We start from the raw sequence: 21,970 nt of genomic DNA, 5'->3' as shown, positions 1-21,970 counted from the left end.
ATTAGTCATGAATAGAGTGTGCTGATAGAGCGTGCCCAGATAATCCCTTCATTGCAGTTGTTTTGGAATTTTACTTCCTGTTTTTTGTCCCATTCACTGCACAGAGTGCAGTGTTGTGTGCAGCAGGTTAGGGACGTGAATAGACCCTAAACTTCACTTAGCTTTTCTCAGTATACTCTTAATCAGAGTGTGTACTTTCTTTCTATTATTTAGGTTAGGAAAGTCCATAATGTACTGAGTTATACATCATTTTAAAACTTAGAGTCTACTCTTTCAGAATCTACTCTCAACTTAAAATCCATGTCTGGGGACTTTTTGTTGGGTTTGTGATGCAAGGTTACATATGGCATATATGCAGTAATCTAGTTACAAAGTCACATCACTACATTTGATGGCCGCCATGCTGAGAGAATGATCCTGACATAATAGGACATCAAAGCTCATTATGCAATGCAGTTGAGAGTGGATGATAAAGATGTATTGTAAGACAGTGGTAAACCAGATTTCCTACAATTCAATCATATTGCTGCAACTACCGGTTAGGATCAGAAAGGTCCTGCCGGTTCTCTCCATTTTCTACAAAGATTTTCTGCAGAACATAGTGTAACTGAAAATGAAATTTTTTGAATTCATCCCTGACGGGTCTCATGCACTTGATCTAAGTATTTAAATCTATAGATGTATTTGAGTTTGAGTCTTTGATTGAGAAAGTGTACAATTCTCTTATGTACTCACTCAATTTTTTCACATTTCATTTGTTTTTTCCCTTTATCAGGTCTTCTGGTTGGCTTCTGCCATACCTATGATCTCAAGATCAAATCCTCAAGGATCTATTTTATCACATCTGTGATAGGTAAGAAACAATCATCTTTTACTCACTTCTACGGCAATCATTATTTTCAATTTGTTGGTTTTGCTTGATTTTTCCTCTTGTTTGTATGTCCTTGGTACATTTTTTTTTTCTGTTTAAAAGATACGAGAATACAGTGGAAATGGTAACATTGTGTAAAGGATATACAGTAATGCACTTTCACAAGATGCTTGTGCAGGAATGCTGTGTGTGTGTATGTGTCTATTTAGGTGCATCTTTCTTCCCATTACTCATACATGCATTGTCTTCATAGTGTCCGGGACAATAGAAATAGAGCCACCTGTGTTTAATGTTTTCAGACAATACAGTCTTTGTATCTAAGAATTTAGACCAATTTCATTACATTGACAAATGCTACCATTCTTTGAACCGTAGGAAGTACACAGGCAGTAGCATGCAAGCATATGCAATGTTATGACTCTGATTGCATAGAATTAGGCATTGCTTTATATTTGAATAAATTATGATTTGATCTTTGTGAGCAGTGGCCTTCACAGCTGATTAAGCAGATATTTCTTCACAGGGAAACTCAAAGAATAAAGTCTCACCAAGGACAGTAATCTTAGGTCATTAAACATCTTGCATTTAAACATCAATTGTGCCATTCCTCTTCTTTGTCTTTGCCACAGCATATGGTGTTGGTCTTGTCATGACCTTCATCGCCCTGACCCTCATGCAGACCGGTCAGCCAGCCCTCCTCTACCTGGTCCCGTGCACCGTACTGACCACTCTGGCCGTGGGAACGTGCAGGAAAGAAGTCAGCGAACTCTGGAATGGTGGACCGGTGAATAACCATCACATATTGTGAACGCCAATAGGGGGGAAGGCGGTAGAGTGTAGGAAAGGAGGAGCTCAAGAGAAGAGGTCAGAACGACAAGATTTATAGCGCCCTCTGTGTCAGCCGTGTGTCTCGGTGGTGTCCTTGTTTTGCAGTGACTTTCATGCTTTCACTTTGTAAAGGCTTATCCCTCGCACACTATACTGTCAACTTTGCTGTGCAATTCATGTTTTACGTCTGCCACTTGCAAATAATACAGCCAATGATGTGAGATTAGCCTAAAGATGGCGCAAATGAGGCTTCTCATTTTCATAAGTGATATCACATCATACTTGTCAATTCAATGGCATCAAAAGACTTGCTCTGCACCTAAAGGCCCGAATTCATGAAGGTGGTACAAATGAAACCATGGTTTAAACCATGGACAAAAACCATGGAACGCCAAGTGTCGCACTGAATATTTCGTTTCAAAATTGGTCATTTCGTCGACAAAATGTCCATTTCGTTGACGATATTATCATTTCGTGGACAAAATGTCCATTTAGTTACAAAATGTTGTCATTTCGTTACAAAATAATAATTTCATCAACGAAATGACTGATTTCGTAACGAAATATTCCATGCGACACTTGGCGCTCCATGGTTTTTGTCCATAGTTTAAACCATGGTTTCAATTGTACCACCTTCGTGAATTCGGGCCAAAGTGTTTAGATTGCAAAGTGGTGTCACAAAAGCATTTCTATTTGTGTCTCAGTCAAATTTTTCATTTGAGACCTACCTTTAGATATGAAAAGGCCCTAGTAGAATATGGTATCGCAAGGTGTGTGATGTAACTTTTCATTCTGAACTGCTTTGCCGCAAGAGCGCTTCTTAAGTCTGTGTTGTCACAATGTCATGTGCTACCATGACAAAACTCCTAAACACCATTTGTAATTCTATGACTGCTATACCTTTTTTGTTCTTTCAAAGGAGGTCTATGTGCTGTGAATTTTTATCACAAATTCAGCACTGTCCACAATTAGTACTAATCAGAAATTCAGAGTTTGTGTGTGGAAGTAGAAGTAAACGTACTTTAAACTACACAAATACCTAAGTTCAAGTCATTTCCAAAAACAGCTATTGAAGTCCATCTCAGCTACTCAGTATTCCTTTTTAATCCCATAAACATGAATACGTACCAAGCCACCACATTTGACTTCCTATATTTCGTATTGGTTTTTTTTTTCTCTTTTTTTTTTTTTGGGGGGGGGGGAGAAAGTCCTATTTGCAAGTCACATGAACATCCCATGAGTAAATGAGTAAATTCATCATTGCAAACAGTAGTGATCCATTTACATCTGTTACAATGCAGTGTTCTTTTTTTTTGGGGGGGGGGGGTGAATTTATGGACATTTACAAGTGTGGCATGCTTGAATCAAAGATACAGTCAAGCTTGTTGCATGTCAGTTAGCCAGTATGCTTTTCAATTCACTTGAATGCATGTTCAGTATGTGCAAAAACCTTTTAACATCACATCCTGTCAGACAACATTGTGTCAGCTCAAAAGCTCTGGTGTATAGTGTGCCTTGATGTCTTGTGTTTATTCACTTGAGTTGTCATGGCAGGGTGTGTAGAGCTGGGATTTGTACAAATGTCTCACCGGGATTTGTACAAATGCTGGGAAATGTACAAACGTCTTGATTGGAAATGTGCAAATCTTTGAAATTTGCATCAACGAGAAATGTACAAATCTAAAAAATTGCATCAATGGGAAATGTACAAATGTCTCGCTGGGAAATGTACAAACGTGTTGATTGGAAATGTGCAAATCTTTAAAAATTGCATCAACGAGAAATGTACGAATCTAAAAAATTGCATCAATGGGAAATGTACAAATGTCTCGCTGGGAAATATACAAATTTTCAATTTTGCCGGGAAATGTACAAATCAAGCACTTCAGTGGTATTACGTACTGATGGTTTATATGTGTAGATGAACTCGATGTCTAACAAAACTGCTCATGAACCTTTACCGTTTTCATTTTCTTGTAAACCCCACTACAGATTTTCACCAAACTTGGCAGATAGCTTCTTTATAGTGATACATCCCCCCCCCCCCCCCCCACCACCACCAAAGGGGAGGGGGGTGGGAGAGTTTGAGGCTTCAGCTTCCTTAAACTCTAGATTTGGGGGGAGGAGGAGGGGAATTTTCCACATTTTCAGCATCTTCTTGAAAAATCTATGACACATTTTCACCAAACTTGGCAGATAGCATCTTTATGGTGATATGATCTTGAGTATGAATCTGTTTAAACCCCACCTCTCTCTCCCCCCCCCCCCCCCAAAAAAAAAAAAAGGGGGAACTTGAAGCCTCAGAGTCCTAATCTCTGGATTTTTCTGGAGAACCCAAAAAGATAGAGCTATATTAGAGCTATTAAGACATTAAATACTGAAATTTCATGTTTGATGATCGGTCACTCCGTCGTGTAAGCCATTATCGTTCACTCCTTCGTTGCGCTGAGCCGTCATCATTTACTCATTCGCCTAGGCCATCATCGTGCACTCTGTCGTCTTAGCCACCATTGTTTTACTCCATTGTCTCAGCCATCATCGTTCACTCCTTTGCCAGGCCATCAGCGTGCACTCTGTCGTCCAGGCCATCATCATGCCCTCCTTGTCTAGGTCGTTAACATGCACGCTGTCGTCTAAGTCATCATCGTTCACTCTTTCGTCGACTGAGTCATTATTGTCTTCTCCCTTGTCTGAGCTTTATTCATTCACTCCTTCGTCTAAGCCATCATCGTTTAATGTATCACCTACAAAGTTATCACTGATGTCACCTTCAAAAACGATATGAGCACTGTTTTGGATGATTCCGAGTACCTGCTCTCGATTGCGTGTTAGTGACAAGTAGTGCTTTTCGTTGCCTTCTGATAAGTGTCGTAACACAGTGTATGGCAAATCAAAAGTGAAAATATCGTCATCATTAATTTCTAATGACCAATACCTGGATGTTGTAGATATCTTAAATCATTTATAAAGTGAGATTGTCTCCATAACTTCCATTGTGCAACATACAAGAAAGGTAATCCTCCGGTATTTCTGTAAGAAATGCCAACTGTTCTCTTCCGTTCTCAAGGTATAAGTTGGTTACCAGGTATCGATCCACTTCTCTTGTGAGAGAAAAAGATTCCCATTGTCGAATTGTAACTGATCAGATATGGCACCAAATTGGCAATTGCCATCTTCCTTTGGATTTAAATGTACAGAGTCCTGAGTCTTTGCATAGCTGTTCAATCTGCAATGTCTGAGTTACAGGTAGCCCGATATGATAAGATCTTAAGGTATTGGCCGCTTGGAAAGGTGACCCATTCACGTCTGTGTTGATTGGATAAAGTGTCAGCAGGTATGTCCACCAAAGGAAACCATTATTCAGCCTTCGTATTCATACACTGATGTGTAATAGCAACCTGACATTTGTGTTTCTGTAACTTCCTTTCAGTAATTCAGCCTGGCAAGATTGACATTCTGTTCATCACTCTCAAACGTGACTTCTTCGCTGGAGTAATCTCAATCTTTTATTTTCATGCTTTGTTGAGACAGAAGCCTGTTTTCTGATGAGGTTCACTTTCCTGCGCTATTCTTGCATGTCATTTGTTACACTCGTTTTTTTAAGGCTTGAATTATCATGGTGTCGGTCAAAGAAAGTATTCGGGAAAGCATAGTCGGGAAGTTCACATGCCCAAGTTACACCATGTCTTTTAGAAATGAGGTCGGATTGTATCTTTGAAGACGTCAATTGCTGTCAGTACATACAATTGTATCTGTAATGCCTTTTCTTGTATGTAGCTGTGGTTTTCATTTTGAGAAGGTCAACCAGGTTCCTGTCCATCATGCATTTTGCTGTTATGGGTATATTCGGTGTCTTGTTCGTAAATCTCACATTCATGTGCCGATGAGTTGAACACTGAGATAGTATCTTTCAGACAACTTCTGAAATATGGAAAACTTGCTCTTCAGTTTAAGATGATAATAATAATGATAATAACAATAATAATGATAATAATAATAATAATAATAATAATAATAATAATAATAATAATAATAATAATAATAACAATAACAATAATGATAATGATAATAATAATGATAATGATAATAGTAGTAGTAGTTATAATAATAATAATAATAATAGTAATAATAATAATGATGATAATAATAATAATAATAATAATAATAATAATGATAATAATAATGATAATAGTAATAATAATAGTAATAATAATAATACAGACATTTATAATGCAAAACGTATCCACTCAAAGGTGCTCAAGGCGCTCACAATTAATGTTTATAACCAAACACACAGTCCAACAGTGTATTACATATCTAAGTTCCTACAGCTTCAAGCATGTTCCTCCTCAAAGAAAAGTGGACCAAATGTGCAATTTTAGCTTTCCCTTGAAGTCATTGACAGTGTCACAATCCTTCATGGAGTCCAGGAGTCTGCCCCATAAGCGGGGAGCTGCTGACATAAATTCTCTATCTCCCCATGATCTTCTAGTTTTGGGGTGAGATGACTAGAGGCTTTAGAGGAGCGCAATCCAGATTGAGATGGTTATGGAGGCTGAGCAGAGATGAGATGTATTGTGTGAAGAGAACTTCAAAGCCAGGTATATGATGGGGAGGACCTTGTAGGTGAGCCGTTGTTTGACAGGAAGCCAATGGAGTTGTTGGAGGACTGGTGTGATGTGAGTTGATCTCCTCGAATATGTCACCAGACGGGTAGCAGCATTTTGAACACGTTGGAGCTTTTGCACTTGACACTTGGGGAGGTCATACAGAAGAGTGTTGCAGCAGTCTATGCGGGATGTGATGAATGCATGCACCAGCTGCTCGGCAGACTTAGGAGTCAGATACTTGCATATAGCACAAAGATTGTGGAGGCTGTGAAATGCAAGTCTCACAGTGTTTGTCACTTGCAAGTCCATTTTCATATTGGAGTTAAAGATTACTCCAAGATCACGAACCTTGTTTCAATACAGGGCGAATTGATACTGTCCCAGTATGAAGACTGGGAGTTTTGAACTTCGCAAGCTGCTGTTTTGAGCCAAACATGATCAACTCAGATTTTCCATCATCATATTATGTACATTGTACTTTTGATGTACTTAAATGTACTTACTAATAAAGCACCGTATTATCCATATCACTTTTGGGTCAAGACGAGTTTTTTTTTTGTTTTTTTTTAACAATCTCTTAATATGGGCCTTTGTCTCCCCAAACTCCACCCCTCCATCCCCTGGACTTGTTGCCCCTTCATACAAAGTGGGATTTTATTGTCCCCGCCAAACGAGTTCGAGCAGGGGACTATGAAACGGGCTCCGTATGTGTGTGTGTCCGTGTGTCTGTCCGTCCGTCCGTCCGTGTGTCCGTGCTAACGAGAGTATGCTTGTGTGGCTAGGAGAACAATAGTGCACAATAGATGGCCTTTATTCCATCAGGCTCGTGTGGCTAAAATTTTTGCTTGTTTGTCTATTTTAACAAAAGGGAGAACAAAGGGGTAGACACACAAGTATATCACCGTTAGGTCGTACGTGTGTGCGTCCGTGTGTGATCAAAATCTTCAATTTGCTACTTCTCTGTCATTTATGAGCCAATTTTGATTCTGTTTGCTTTATATGATAGCAGTACATGGGAGCTTTGAAACTTCTACACAGAATTTCAGTCGTGACCTTTGACCTTGACCTTTGACCTATATTGTACATTTTGCTACAAAATGCTACTCCTTCGCCATTTCTAACCCGATTTCGATTCCGTTTGCTTTATGTGATGGCTCTAGGTGAGGGCTTCAAAACTTCTACACAGAATTTTGACCTTTGACTTCTTTGACCTTTGACCTTGGATTTTTTGACCTATATTGTACATTTTGCTACAAAATGCTACTCCTTCGCCATTTCTAACCCGATTTCGATTCCGTTTGCTTTATGTGATGGCACTAGGTGAGGGCTTCAAAACTTCTACACAGAATTTTGACCTTTGACTTCTTTGACCTTTGACCTTGATTTTTGACCTGTATTGTACATTTTGCTACAAAATGCTACTCCTTCGCCATTTCTAACCCGATTTCGATTCCGTTTGCTTTATGTGATGGCACTAGGTGAGGGCTTCAAAACTTCTACACAGAATTTTGACCTTTGACTTCTTTGACCTTTGACCTTGATTTTTTGACCTATATTGTACATTTTGCTACAAAATGCTACTCCTTCGCCATTTCTAACCCGATTTCGATTCCGTTTGCTTTATGTGATAGCACTAGGTGAGGGCTTCAAAACTTCTACACAGAATTTTGACCTTTGACTTCTTTGACCTCTGACCTTGATTTTTGACCTGTATTGTACATTTTGCTACAAAATGCTACTCCTTCGCCATTTCTAACCCGATTTCACTTCCGTTTGCTTTATGTGATGGCACTAGGTGAGGGCTTCAAAACTTCTACACAGAATTTTGACCTTTGACTTCTTTGACCTCTGACCTTGATTTTTGACCTATATTGTACATTGGCTACAAAATGCTACTCCTTCGCCATTTCTAACCCGATTTCGATTCTGTTTCCTTTATGTGATGGCACTAGGTGAGGGCTTCAAAACTTCTACACAGAATTTTGACCTTTGACTTCTTTGACCTTTGACCTTGATTTTTTACCTATATTGTACATTTTGCTACTAAATGCTACTTCCGGCGGGGACATATATTATGCACCGCGTAATTTCTACTTTTCCTTGTTATCGTGGGGATGCTACCTTCCATGTTTGGTTATCCGTTATAGATTTTTGTTCAAAGATGCTGAAAATGTGGAAAATCCCCCGCCTTCCCCCTCATGTTTGGTAAAAATCTTCATAGATTTTTTTCAAGAAGATGCTGAAAATGTGAAAACTGTGAGACTTGAGGTCCCCCACCCCCACCCCCTTTCTTGGGTGAGGATGGAGGCTCATTTAAACAAATAAAAGTCATATCACCATAAAGATGCCAGCTGCCAAGTGGTAAAGGTTCATGAGCAGTTTTGTTAGACATTTAGTTCATCTATATACCATTAGTACATAATACCATTGAAGTACATGACTTGTACATTTCTTAGCAAAATTGAACATTTGTACATTTCCCAGCGAGATGTTTGCACATTTCCCGTTTATGCAACTTTCGGGATTTGTACATTTCCTAGCGAGACATTGGTACATTTCCTGGTGTTTTGTACAAATCCCAGCGAGACATTTTCACAAATCCTGACTTCACAGGGTGCTCCAAGCATGTTGATTTACCGGCCCCAGTCTGCAAAATACAGCTGAAAGGAACATCAAGGTCATAAATACCACCTATTAAGTCCATTGATGTCATCCTGTTGCCAAAAACAAGTTAGAGCACAGTCTCTCAGGCTATGTGGAGTACTGTAACTACTGAAAAGTTCAGCATGACATGAATCCATTCCCCTTGTATGTTTTAGCCACACTACATGCCCCTGGGGCCATTGCATGTACATGTATGATCCAGGCCATTAAACCTGGTGAATTCCTGTACCTACATGTATGTAGCACTCTTGTAAGCATCGCAAGTTGAAATGTGCACTGTGAATGTATGTTTTGGTATGACGATCTATTGCATGGAATCTTGATAAGCGTAAAAGTGTGGCATTTCTCATTATCTTATCATCTGATATTCATTCATTTCTAACCGTCTCTCAGTCGCATTACTTGTTTGTATGTCTTGCAGTGTACAGCCATTATAAGCTCTTGATTTATGTTTGTTTTGTGTGTTTTTGCAATATTGTTTGATTTTCATTTCTAGATTTTCCCTTTTCTTTTGAATATATAATGAAAAGAATAATTCCTTTACTGATCATAATTAAAATAGAATAACACAATTGTTTATGTACTAATCCCATTTTGTGAAATAATGTGAATAAAATGTGGCCCATTAGGTATTACGTATAAAGTGTCTACCAGTACTGACTTAAATTAAAGTTTGTTGTTGTTCCAGGTATCTTTACAGTAAAGGTGATTGAAAAATTAATAATAATGCACACAGAGTATTTGTTATATCATACATACAGAAGAAAACCACAGATGCAGCTTGAATATGTGTGAAATGTGTGAAATGCAAAAATAAAGCAGAGATCTGAACAGAGTATTTAATTGAAGGTCTTAACCTGTATTCATTTTAGTCCCAGATGTTTGTGACCATTGATCCTCAGGTGTACTTGTTTTGGATTGATGAATGTGCAACACTATCATGCTTTGACTGGTCTTTGATTTTGCCAGACAGTTAGAAAGCATATCATAACAAGCATCATGCTGCTAGAACATGATAGATGCATGCATGAAAGTGTGCATGATATTTGCACATAGCCGATGACACGTGATGTATTTTTTATCCGTGCAGAAGGAAAGTGTGGGGTCTCCAGCTAGCTCGAGAGCCTCAGCAAATGTTGATTCAAGTCAAACAGCCCAGCCGCGTACAGACGAAGGAGAACCGAGTGAAGTTGAACGAATGATTCATCCTGTTGACCCTCAAAGCAGTCAGTGTGTGGGCAACAAGGAGTCCGATGATAAAAGCAAAGAAGGTTAACAAAGGTTTTTTGTTTGTTTGTTTTTGGGTTGTTTTTTTTTTTTGTCCTTGTGTGGCAAACATCAAGAGTTTGGGTCGGCTAAGAGTTGTGCTTCTTTTAGCATAGTGCCCCCTACGAATCTTGGAATACATATGGATATGATTATCAGTATGCATTTGTATATAATATAATCTTGATACTTAACAGTCTAATGCACGGCACTTCTATCCCTCATGCACATAGTAAAGTTCACGTACAAATTTACCAAACCACTGTTTATATATTGGCGTCTGACATTTTGTTGTCTCACATTTGTGTTCATTTACCAAGGAAGTGAGGTTATGTATTGTTTATATGTGGAGCTGATATTATCATGTAAAGTGGATTAGAGAGTTCACCGTCAATGCAGCAGTAGAAAGGTGTCCACTCAAATTGTGTTCTCTTGTTGCATTGTCACACACTTTAGATGACAGCAGTCATCATAATTCTGATTTAGTGTGTATTTGAAAGGCATTTTTATGATGCTGCTTAGGCTGTTCCATGGGGTGTTAGTGTGAGTTTAGCTACTCTACACAATGACTTTGGTTTTAAATTGAAATGAGAGGGACACATTTTCCCTGCAGATTGAACTGCCCTCTTCCCCCCCCCCCCTCCTCCAAGTTCCATCTAAAGCGGGGTTCCCACTATCACGATTGGCGCCACGATTGAAATCGTGGTCTTAATCGTGAAGGAATCGTGGTGATCTTATCAGATCTTGACGTCGGTCGTGGCAATCGCATTAATCGTAGAAAAATTTTGGACGGTTCAAAAATTTTCTACGATTTACACGATTAATTGTTGATCGTGATCATCGCATCAGGTTGTCTTGGATCGTATCAAAACGCAGCAAATCTCATCTAATCGTACTTCTTAATCGTGTTGATCGGGATCGACTTTTTCACTTCCCTCCTACTTATATACATATATTTATTCTTCTTTTTTTTATATTTGCCCTTATTTTGCTCCAAGATCGTACATATTTTGTATCATATATTTTTATACATATCATTATTATCACTATACATTGTTTTACCATAACACAGACGCACAAAAACGGAGTTCCCCGTAATCAATTTGGGATAATTTTTTAACAAAAAAAAAAAAATAGCAAAACTAAAATGACTGTGGTATGTCTGCACGTATTGACTAAGGTCAGTATAAAAATGAGAATTATTTCCTGAATCGTGCATGAGTGAGCACACATAAAAGGCAAATTTGATTACTTTTTAGAACTATACTACAGTAATTGTTGTTGTTGGGTTGTTTGTTTGTTTGTTTGTTTTTGTTTTTGTTTTTGTTTTTGTTTTTTTTGTTTTTTTTTTTTTGGGGGGGGGTAAAGTATTGTTTCTTGTGTTATCAATCGCTTTTGTTGTTTCATCATCCATCATTTGACCCCTTCACATCTATTGTAACAATTTTCATGTTTGTTTGTTTTTTTGTTTGGTTTTTAGAGGAAAATAGCTGTGTCTACTCTTATTAAACTGCAAAATCCATTTAGTTAAGGATTGTTGTCAGATGATGCAGCCAAGATCTAGCACCCCATGTCAAGAGAACATAAGAAAGAGTAGTTGTGTCTTCATTGAGTAAGCATGTACACTTTAAAGATGGAGCAAAAACTGCAAAACTGTACTTTTGATATTGAATAGGGGAGGGCTGGCACAATGAATCCTAAAATAACACCATTGAAAGCAGAATGTTTCTCATACCCCACGAAAACTTTTGTGACTTTTGAAAAGTGACCATTGTCACTCATACATGACTATAAAGATCACTGTCATTTTTCACATAGAGGTTAGTTGATAAGACGTGTAACAATACCCCTGCGAAATAATTTTGCTTCAAACTTATTTTGTTTTAAAAAGTGACATTAGGGGAGTTACTTTTCTGTTGTGTGTATATCGGTTTTGTTAAACACTGTTGAAAAAAACTATTTATCAAGCTAAACCCACCAAACTTTCAACACCCCATGAGATAACGACATTTTGAAATAGAAAGGCATATATACGGACTATGCGAATATGAAATCAAACACATAAACAATACTAAGTTCGGTCAACTTTCTTACACTGAGCCTATAACACATAATAATGTCAGCATTCAAAAAGATCCAATCCTCTTTTTAAGCTTCCATTTCATCATATTTTCTTCATGTGTTTCAAAGGAAGGCAAAAACATTTGTCTTTATCTTTTTTCTTTTTTTTTTTTGGGGGGGGAGGGGGCAATGATTTGATCTTGCGTATGCAGTTGTTTTAGGTTTTTTTTAGGGGAGGGGGGGTGCTGAGGCCGAGCATGTCGATTCAATAATCTTTAGGTTGAATTAGAAAAGGGAATTTCTGACGTTGTGGCTGGCCTAGGCGCTGCTTTCTCTCTGATGATAACGTAATTGTCATTCGCAATATTGCAAAGGTCACGTTGTCGTCATCCTCAGTCAACCCTTGCCATCATCAATGGTTGTGGATAAATAGGCCTAATCACTCTTAAGAAGTTAGAGAAATAATGAAAGACATTGTCAGTCGGACTATAATATTCCCATTTGGGTCGAATCGCGCCTTAAATCGAGTCGCTTTTGATCCCGATCGTGAAAGATATCGTATCTTATCTCAACAGCCCGCATTGCTTCGCGGTATTCGTACTGGAACGTATCAGAACACAGCTGCACGCACCAGATCGGGGATCTCGATCGTAATGATCGTGTTAGATCGAAACCAATCGTAGACTCAGTCGGGACAATCCTATCGGGTCATATTTGAATCGGAGACCACATCGTGACAGATCGTATTGCTTGAAATAGACCAATCATGACCATATCGCATCCCAGCGAACCAACACGTATTGACTCGCATAACCTCATATCCAAACGTGAAATTTCAGACGAGTTGAACAAATTTTCCACGATCAGTTACGAATGTCCAATCGTGGCGTTCGCAATGGATCGCACGATAGTGGGAACCCCGCTTAACTCTCAGACACAGAATTGTGTGGACACAAACAGACATTAATCATGCATTTGAATGTATGCTAGGCCTGTGAGTTTGTAAGAGCCAGGCAATAGTAGAACCTAATTCTTATTTAGTCATTATGCGAGTAGCACTTGACTGCACATTTGAAGTCAATGTAGGCCTTTGACAAATTGGACCAACACTGAGGACCAATCAGTGTTAGGTCATGGATGTAAGAAATTTATCATCTGTGTGTGTATGTTGAAGATTTGTTGTGTCTTTATTGAGTTGGTTATACTGCTTCTACAGTTTGTTCACATGTGGATACAAGTGACTTTGAAGCACTTACAATGCTGAGGAATGTAATAAATGTCTAGCTGTTTCCTTTTTTTCTCTTTCTTGTCTCCCAAAGCTATAATTAATTTTCACTGTATTCTAAAGAGATTTAACTCATGCTGTCTGCTAAAATGATACACTTAATGACTGTAAACAACAACAACAACAACGACAACAACAACAAAAAGCAAACAAACAAATAAACAATAAACAAGGAACAATCCTGGAACCACAGAATATTTGTCTGGGTGTACGATGTGACAAATTTTAATCCTGAAGTCTGAAATGATATGAAGATAATTCGATGAATCAGTCTGTCTTACTCAATTCTAATTTCACATTGAAATGACTTCCCCCAGTGAAATGTGTTTTTGGCATGGAAAGAAAGGTCAGATGCCTAATATGTGCAGAAAAATAAAAAGAAAAGAAAGAAATGTTTTTAAAGAAATGAATATTTTTTTTTTGTCATCACGACAGTTTCCATTTTTGTATTAAAAACTGCACTCACATTTGATACTCTTCTTCTTCTTCTTCTTCTTCTTTTTTTGCGTGATGTACCTTAAAGCAGTGAATTATTTGAGTATGATACTCTTTGAGGTATGTACAAATACCAATGATGAGATTTTGGAGTTTTTTTTGTGTGTTTTATATCCTGTACACTGTGTGCATTATGTGCCATAACAATCCATTTTATCATAGTTGCAAGGTATGTGCAAGAATATGTACAGTTACAAGCTTACTTCCCCAAAGTCAGTGTATATGTATGCTCATTCAGGCACATTTTGTTATTTAACACTTTGTGCAAAAGTCCATAGTAACTTGTTGGTTGCAGGACACATTTTATGTGATCTGAACCAAAACACGTTATGTCCAGCTGTAAATTATCTAAGTGTCTAAGTACTGTGAAACACGATATTTTGGCAGCATGAAATTTTCGCGAATGGGAGCCAACGGCCTTATTCGCAGCATGAAATTTTCATGAGTTGCCTCTAACATTCAATGCATATAGTGTAGACAAGATCTTTAGCTTGCATTTTAATTTCGCGAAACTCGGCTCTCGCTAAATTCGCGAAATTAAAGTGCACGCGAACATTCCCCATTTTACGGTAATCTATGGTGTCCAGTGCATTCTGTAAAATTGTTCAATAATAGTTGCATGTTCCTTTCCGTCTACATATTAGTTTACAATGACATTTTTTTTGATATTCTTTTGAATAATCACTGCCTTTGTATAAAGTTTCCTGAAGACAGGATTGGTAACTTTATCACTGATTTTTACCAAAATGGTAATACCGAAGGGACAGATTAGTAAGTATGAAGAGATAAACAAGAATGTCGCTACTGTTTATTGTATCTGCATGTCATGTGTGGGGCCTCACTGGCCTTTCAAAGACTTTTTCACTTTGTAAACAAACTGACAGCATTACCTTTATTTAATATGTGTTTATTTTTTGGCATTGTCTATCCTTGAGATTTTTTTTTTTAAATTCTGTCCATGATACACCTAGAGCAAAGTCATGGACAGAATGTTTCTTTTGAGAAAATGTGAACTTCATTACATTGTATTTGAGAAAAGATACCCTAACAAGATGTGTTATGCAAATGATGTGATAGTCACGTTATTGCGGAAGTTTTTATCCCATGTCTGCAAGATTTTTTGACCCTTGGTGTGCTGTGAGTATGAATTGGCACAGAAAACCCCATTACACTATACCCATGTACACATTGTCCAAGGTACATGGCAAAGAAAGCATAGATAGCTTCTAAGCTTGAGACGAATTGATGACATTCAGTTCAAATGGTCACAACATTGAAAACTTTGTTGTCTATGTTATTTATGTTTCATTACTTCCATCCCTAACACCTTTTTTTTTTCCTTTGAGGTAAATTCTTGCTGAAATTGCTGTGGTTCCATGTTGATAACAATATTTGTGTACATGTTTGTTCTTTTGTACATCACTTGTTAATAATCACTAAGTTTTACCTGTATATTTTGGAAGAAGAGTATGTTGGTTAAAAAGTAGATTATTTAGAGGCTTTTTTTCCATTTGTTAGGATTTTTTCCTCCAAGACTAGGTCATTAGCCAGTAAGGTTGTCATATTCATTATCCAACCATCTATATCAAATTCAAGACTTATGTATTATGGTGTAGATGTAGGATTGATGCGGAAGTATGCAGTACAATGATAGCATGAGTTTAAATTCTCCCAGGAGAGTTTGGATGATAATGGAAGGCAATTCTTTGTTTGCAAACTCAGAAGACCAACACAGAGCATTATTTACTGTACTAAGATATCCATAAGTCTCAACAGGGCATTTTTGGTAGCATTTATCAAGAAGCTAACTCTAGATAGTAAGCCAAGTTGTTTTCCTCGAAATTTAGTGTGCAGTCTGTAGCTGAAGGCGCAATGTTTTTCATATGGTAAAGGAACATTTACAACAGTGTTAAACCTGGTGTTTGTGCCATCCAGATTGGGCTGCATTTCCACAGAAAATTGAATCCTAGTTTTTCAGGTAGCAGTGATGTGAGGGATTTGTGTATTTTACATTAGTCCAGATTAGCATAAATAAGTCCGCCTACAAAAGTGGAGTGAATTGTTTTGTTCATGCATTCTGGAAAAGAGATGAAACAGACTTGCAGATTAATTATGCAACTTAAGGAAGTTCAGGGGAACTTGAGAGAAAGAGGAGAATGTAAAACCTCATTTCTGAACATTTCTCTACCTCTCAACAGATAACTTGTAGCAACGTTTGCATGGTAATAAGACTGCTGAATAAGACCGCCAAGCATGTTAAGAACAGTCGTTCATCATGTATACAAGCGATATAACTTACATGTATGTGCGTAATGCAAAGTAAATTCTATGTCAATGTTCATAATGTTGTATATCACCTTCTTTTTGCAAAGTTTGTCACGTTAGTAAGCACTGTGAATAACATGTTTTTTTTATTTCATTATTTATGACCTGTCAAAAAAAAATAAGTGATAAGTAAAGTAAGTAACACTTAAATGCAAAATAAGTATGATGGACTTTGTGTTTTGTTAACATTTAGCTATCTGTCTATGTGCAATGTGCAACAAAAGCATGCAATTTTTTGTGTAAAGTATAAATGACAGCAGAACAAGTAACAAAATACAAAGACAGGATCCAAATGCACTCTTGTTTTCTCTAGTTTTTATGTGTGTGTGTGTGTGTGTGTGTGTGTGTTTGGAATGTTTTAAAATTGAAAGTCACGAGAAAACTTCCCAACAGCCTGTTACCCAATACATCTGTACCTCAAGTCATTGCATGAATATGTCGCTCGTGATGAAAACAATCGAACTTCATTCCGAGGAATCACAATAGAGTGGGGTGCATATTGAGGCACTATAAATGGGTCCTTCTCAGGATGATGTCAGAATGCAGCGCAGATGATGTTATGTTTCAGGGGCTCTTTGATGTTGTGTATTCGTGTATGTGTGTGTGTGTGTGTGTGTGTGTGTGTGTGGATTGGAGGGGGGAGGGTGAGGTGAGGGGGTAAAGGTGTTAGGGAAAGTGGTCCAGTCAAGGATCACCCCACCCATGGAAAGTCGATGGTCTTCTTGTGTTTGCTATTATCCGAGTGTTTTAGAGCAAAAATAGTGTGTGTGTATGTGTGTGTGTGTGTGTGTGTGTGTGTGTGTGTGTGTGTGTGTGTGTGTGTGTTGGGGGGGGGGGCAATCTAATCCCAGCCCCTTCCCCTTCTTCTGCCCTTGTGCTTTGTGGTTAGTTTCGGTATGCACCACGGGTAGAGTGCTATATGAATACAATGTAATGTAAAAAGAGAAAAAGAGAGGGGGGGGGGGAACGAGCAGAGCTTAAATGAAAAGGAAAACAAGGATGATAGTGCCTTTATATCTTCCAGTATAGGTAACATCCTTCTGCGAAGAAGTGTTGCCCAACACTGACTCCTTATCTTGGTCAAAAAGTTGATGATTAGAGTAGTGATGACAATTTGATTTTCAAAGAGTTCTCTTTTTTTTTCGTTTCGTTGGATTAAGAATAATGATGCAAGTTGTTGCCCATCCGTTAAGCTTAACCAAATTCCGTCACCATGCCCCAATCATGTCATTGTTCTCTCTGTGCGCAGTGATGTATAATGCAATGTTCTATCTATTCATACCTCTTCCGTCATTTCTGATTCCCCCTCCCTCTTTTTGTTTATTATGTCTGTGTAGATCTATGTCATATGTAAAGAGATGAGGGAGGTCATTGTTCTCTCAGACCCCCCCCCCCACGTCTGAAATGACTAAAGAGTTCGTGAGGTAAAATTCAAGTCTATATGTGATGACGTCATTTTCCGAATCTGTGCATCTGAAAGTGGGCGGATGACGATGTATGAAGATAATGAGGAATGTCTTCTATAGGTAAAATGAAGTGAAAAAAAAATTGTGTGTGAATAGCCTTTGTGTTCCATGAAAACTCGTGGTAAACTCCCATTGTAGCGGGTCTCATAATCCATATTTTAGAAGTGGGGATTAATTCTATTATACGAAAGGATAATATGTTAAAAAAAAGCAACAACAACAGCAACAATTTGCAAAGGGGAAAGGTAATTTGTAAGTTCATGTCCATATAGATTAAACACATCCTTAATACTGATATGAGTATGAATTATAGTCTTACAAATGCCATATTTTCTTAAGTAATACTGTACGTGAAAAGTCAAACGAGTAGCGGTTACCTACTTTACTTTGAACTGAAGATTCGTAACACATAGTTTACAAATTCTGCAACCTCCTAACTCTCGGGTTTTCTTTCTGTTATCTACTTATGAGATGTCTCCTAAAGGGTCGGAAACGCCAAGAAATTTGAATAACTTTTTAAGACAAATAATTGTCAGTTGTACAAAAAGGGGGAGGGGGTAAAATGTCTCCAACAAAACTAGGCGAAAATTTGTTCAAGATTTCTAACAAGTACATGTATTTGCAGAATGAGGCTTTACATCTTTAAAATCTCGGAGTGGGAGTCGAGCACAGACTAATAGATCGTGCCAGCTCGGTTGGGGCAGTTTTGGGCGTACACGAGCTCGCTCGAAAGGTCACACTGATGGAGTTGATTGATTTCGGAAACTCTTGGGGGAAACCCGCGGTGGGCATTATTTCTAAAATAAGCCTGATCCGGCGGGAGAATCCAGGCAACAAAGGCGTAGACGAAGTGTTCGAACATCGGTTGTGGCATGTTCAACGTCAACTTCGAGCGGTAGTAGTCAGAAAGAGGCCACCCGCTCCTATTTATTTTCGCTTCAACTTTCGCTTCAACTTTTCCCTGACAAAGTATCAATCTGTATTAGAACTCAACTTGACAAGAAAAGCTTAGCGGGTAGTTTTGTGGTTGTTTTTTTTTTTTTTTCCGGCAACTGCTCACGGAAACCGTTTTCCATTAACCGTTACAATTTCGTCCTGAAAAACTCAAAATATGTTATACAGTTATGGAGTTGAACATTTTATAGATTATTACCGGCCCCTGTAATATAATTAAAGATCTCCACGTTTAACTAAATTCTGCAGATGATCTGACGTCTTGAAGGTAATTGTAAGAACATTGATTTTGTTAGCTATTTAAAGGATGCCACTGCCTGTGTGTTCTGCGAGCATGTCGGAAGGAATCTGCCCACTCCGATTATGTATAGCTGTCGTCTGTTTACTCATGGTTCCAGCCATTCTTGGATTGAGCGTGATCGACTTCGACTCCGACGATGCACGGTCTGACTCTAGCAGCTATGCCGATTATGACGACGTCATCGCAAAATCGCTCAACCAATCGGGTCCCCATGTCTGTCGGAGAACAGAAAGGTAAATTGCCTATATTTTTATAGCTGCACACGATTATATAATACAGATACTTTGGAAAAGTATGCTACGTTTTCCCACTCACAATGAGATCAAACGATATTCATCAATTTGATATCATACATCATATCTATGAAATTTTGTTGTTGAGATTAGATGAAGTATGTTTTTAAAAAAATGATATATTAAGCTGAGATGATATGCCTGTCTTCAAATGCCTCTTATATGTGAGTCCAAATGTCCGCAGAATGTCTAGGTAAGTGGCATTATAGACAGTAACAAACATTGATATAGAACTATTGAAAAACAATAAAGAAGAGGAGGAATTCATCCGCCAAGGATCCCGTCGCTTTCCTTAAGTTAAAAGCACAGTGTGTATATAGATCGTCTTTCAGTGGTCCTCATACCGAAACTATACTGTTTTCAAGTCGCACTTCATGACTTATAGTTTACCGTTGATGCCAAATGTCAATTCATGCTCTTCATTTTTAGCTAAGGTAATAGCTTAAATCAGGAACGTGGGAAGATCTCTCCCAACCTTCCTGCATGCTTTAGTTGCCTGCAGTGAACCCCCCCCCCCCTCTCTCTCTCTCCCTTTCTCTCTCATACAGATGTGATTGTCAGTTATCGATGAGATCATGTTTATTGCTAATCATTGCTTTCTTGGTCATTATTAATCATGTACGTTGTCAGTATCATCATCATCATCATCATCACCGATAAAGTCTAGAACCATCCTTATTACAATCATTACTACATCAATCATTACCATATCGTTCGTGAGCCCAACTCAGAGAAGAATTAAAAGCATCAGGGATGTAGGACACATTATTTCGAAAGCTCCGGACATGTTGATGCTGGATTTTTATCATTCCGTTTAGGCGCCTTTCATATCCACCATTGATTTCAACACTTGGTGACAAATCCATTTCTTCCTCCATCCTATACCACTACCAATTTCACTGCATTATGTTGTCCATAATATATACTTTTCATTGCCTACTTTTTTTTACTGGGGCTAGTTGTACAGCGTTCATTATTATCAGATTTCTGACTATTTATTCCTATCTTTTTTTTTTTTAATTTCTCAATTTCCCCTCTATCTTCTCCGCCTTGACTGTTAACAACTCGTCACCATGGTAACCCAGCTACACAACAAACGTCACCATAACGCAGAACAAGCTGTACACGGAAATCTACTTCGTTCCGTGTGTCAAATTTATGTCATGGTTTAAATGCACACGTAAAAGGTGAGTATATTAATGGTGCATGCCCGTAATTCAACATCTTTTCTGTCAAGAGAGAAACAAAACATATACCCAGGGTTTAAGCTGGCGCGATGGCGCACACCACACACACACGCATATACACAAAATTTTCCTAACTCTGATGTCTTTTATCATCACCTTAATTGATTTGTCTTGCCATTTCTATTAAAAAAAATGTCTTATCACGATTTTGAACAAGATGAGGGCTACATTTCTAAATAGATATCACATTCATCAGCAGTAGCCCCTATGTGACAGAGTATACAGCACTTGTTATAAATTATGCCCAATGTTTTCTTATCTTCTGTATTTTCTATATTCTGTATCTAAAATCAGCAGTCACGCTATATTCATATCGTTAAAAATTGGTCAATATTTCCTATGTTATATTAACTGGTTGTATACTCATCTTCAATATACGACGTAGGAAACACAGACATGGCTGAGAGGCGTGTTCTTTCTTCGACTGCGTCTCGCAAATTCCATCACTTGTCAATCCCAATTTTGAAGCTTCCTCAAACGTTTCGCATCATGAAATTTACGATGGTTTCTGAGACAAAACATTTTCCGTAATTATTTTTGTAGAGACGTATATCGTCTGACTTATCGACTGGAACAGAGAACGACCTACCGTCACATCCGGGTATGTTGCAAGGGCTATTTGCAGCAGGGACAACTGTGTCTACGTAAGTCAGCATGACTGTTTCGTCTGAGATGCTGTTTCATTATCTATCAAAATATACGCTCTATTGGCTTAAAACAAGCCTTTGATCTTTCTTTCATGAAAAAGGAAGTAATTTACCAGTAAATGATCAAACACCTCGAACTCAACTCTCAAATAATCAGAATCAAGGAGCACAATCATTACACACACAAAAAAAAAAGGAAAAGGAAGATGATATACTAGACCTGTACAGCGTAGATTGACATGTTTCAGGATTCAATGTTGTGTGCGCAACAACAGATCTTCAAAGCATAAAGTCTGATTTGGATTATGACGATAATGACAAATATTAGAGATAATCATGACTGGCTTATAATAAAAAAAGATAATTGTCAACACAGCTACTCGCATCTATGAATACTTGTGGTTATATATAGAACACTGTAAAAACATCGGTGTTAGATTTAACACCACGGGTGTTAAATCTAACACCGATCAAACTTCAATAAAGGACCACACCCACAGGTGTTAAAAATGCACTGTGATGGTGTTGAAAAGTGTTCACCTGACACTTCGTGGTGTTAATTTGACACTGTACCTGGTGTTATTTTGACACTGCACTGGTGTTAATTCAAAAATGACACCACATGGTGTTGATTTGATATTTGCTGGTGTTAATATC

The 21,970-nt window shown here is 38.0% G+C and overlaps 1 protein-coding gene across 1 annotated transcript in view; it reads left to right on the top strand.

Moving 5' to 3' along the window:
• LOC139709567 (signal peptide peptidase-like 2B) overlaps positions 1-10,239 on the top strand; it is a 29,835-nt gene extending 19,596 nt beyond the window's left edge. Inside the window, exons 12-14 of the mRNA XM_071621525.1 lie at positions 776-853; positions 1,501-1,735; positions 10,064-10,239. Coding sequence (XP_071477626.1) covers positions 776-853; positions 1,501-1,679 — 257 coding nt within the window. The 3' untranslated portion in view covers positions 1,680-1,735; positions 10,064-10,239. The remainder of the gene's footprint in view (positions 1-775; positions 854-1,500; positions 1,736-10,063) is intronic.
• Positions 10,240-21,970: the final 11,731 nt, after the last annotated feature.

Source organism: Diadema antillarum, unplaced genomic scaffold, assembly GCF_040938485.1.
Source record: "Diadema antillarum isolate AM-2024a unplaced genomic scaffold, OU_Dant_1.0 seq00001450_RagTag, whole genome shotgun sequence".
Taxonomy (NCBI): domain Eukaryota; kingdom Metazoa; phylum Echinodermata; class Echinoidea; order Diadematoida; family Diadematidae; genus Diadema; species Diadema antillarum.
Note: the sequence above shows the minus strand (reverse complement) of the source record. Positions and strands in the feature narration are given on the sequence as shown.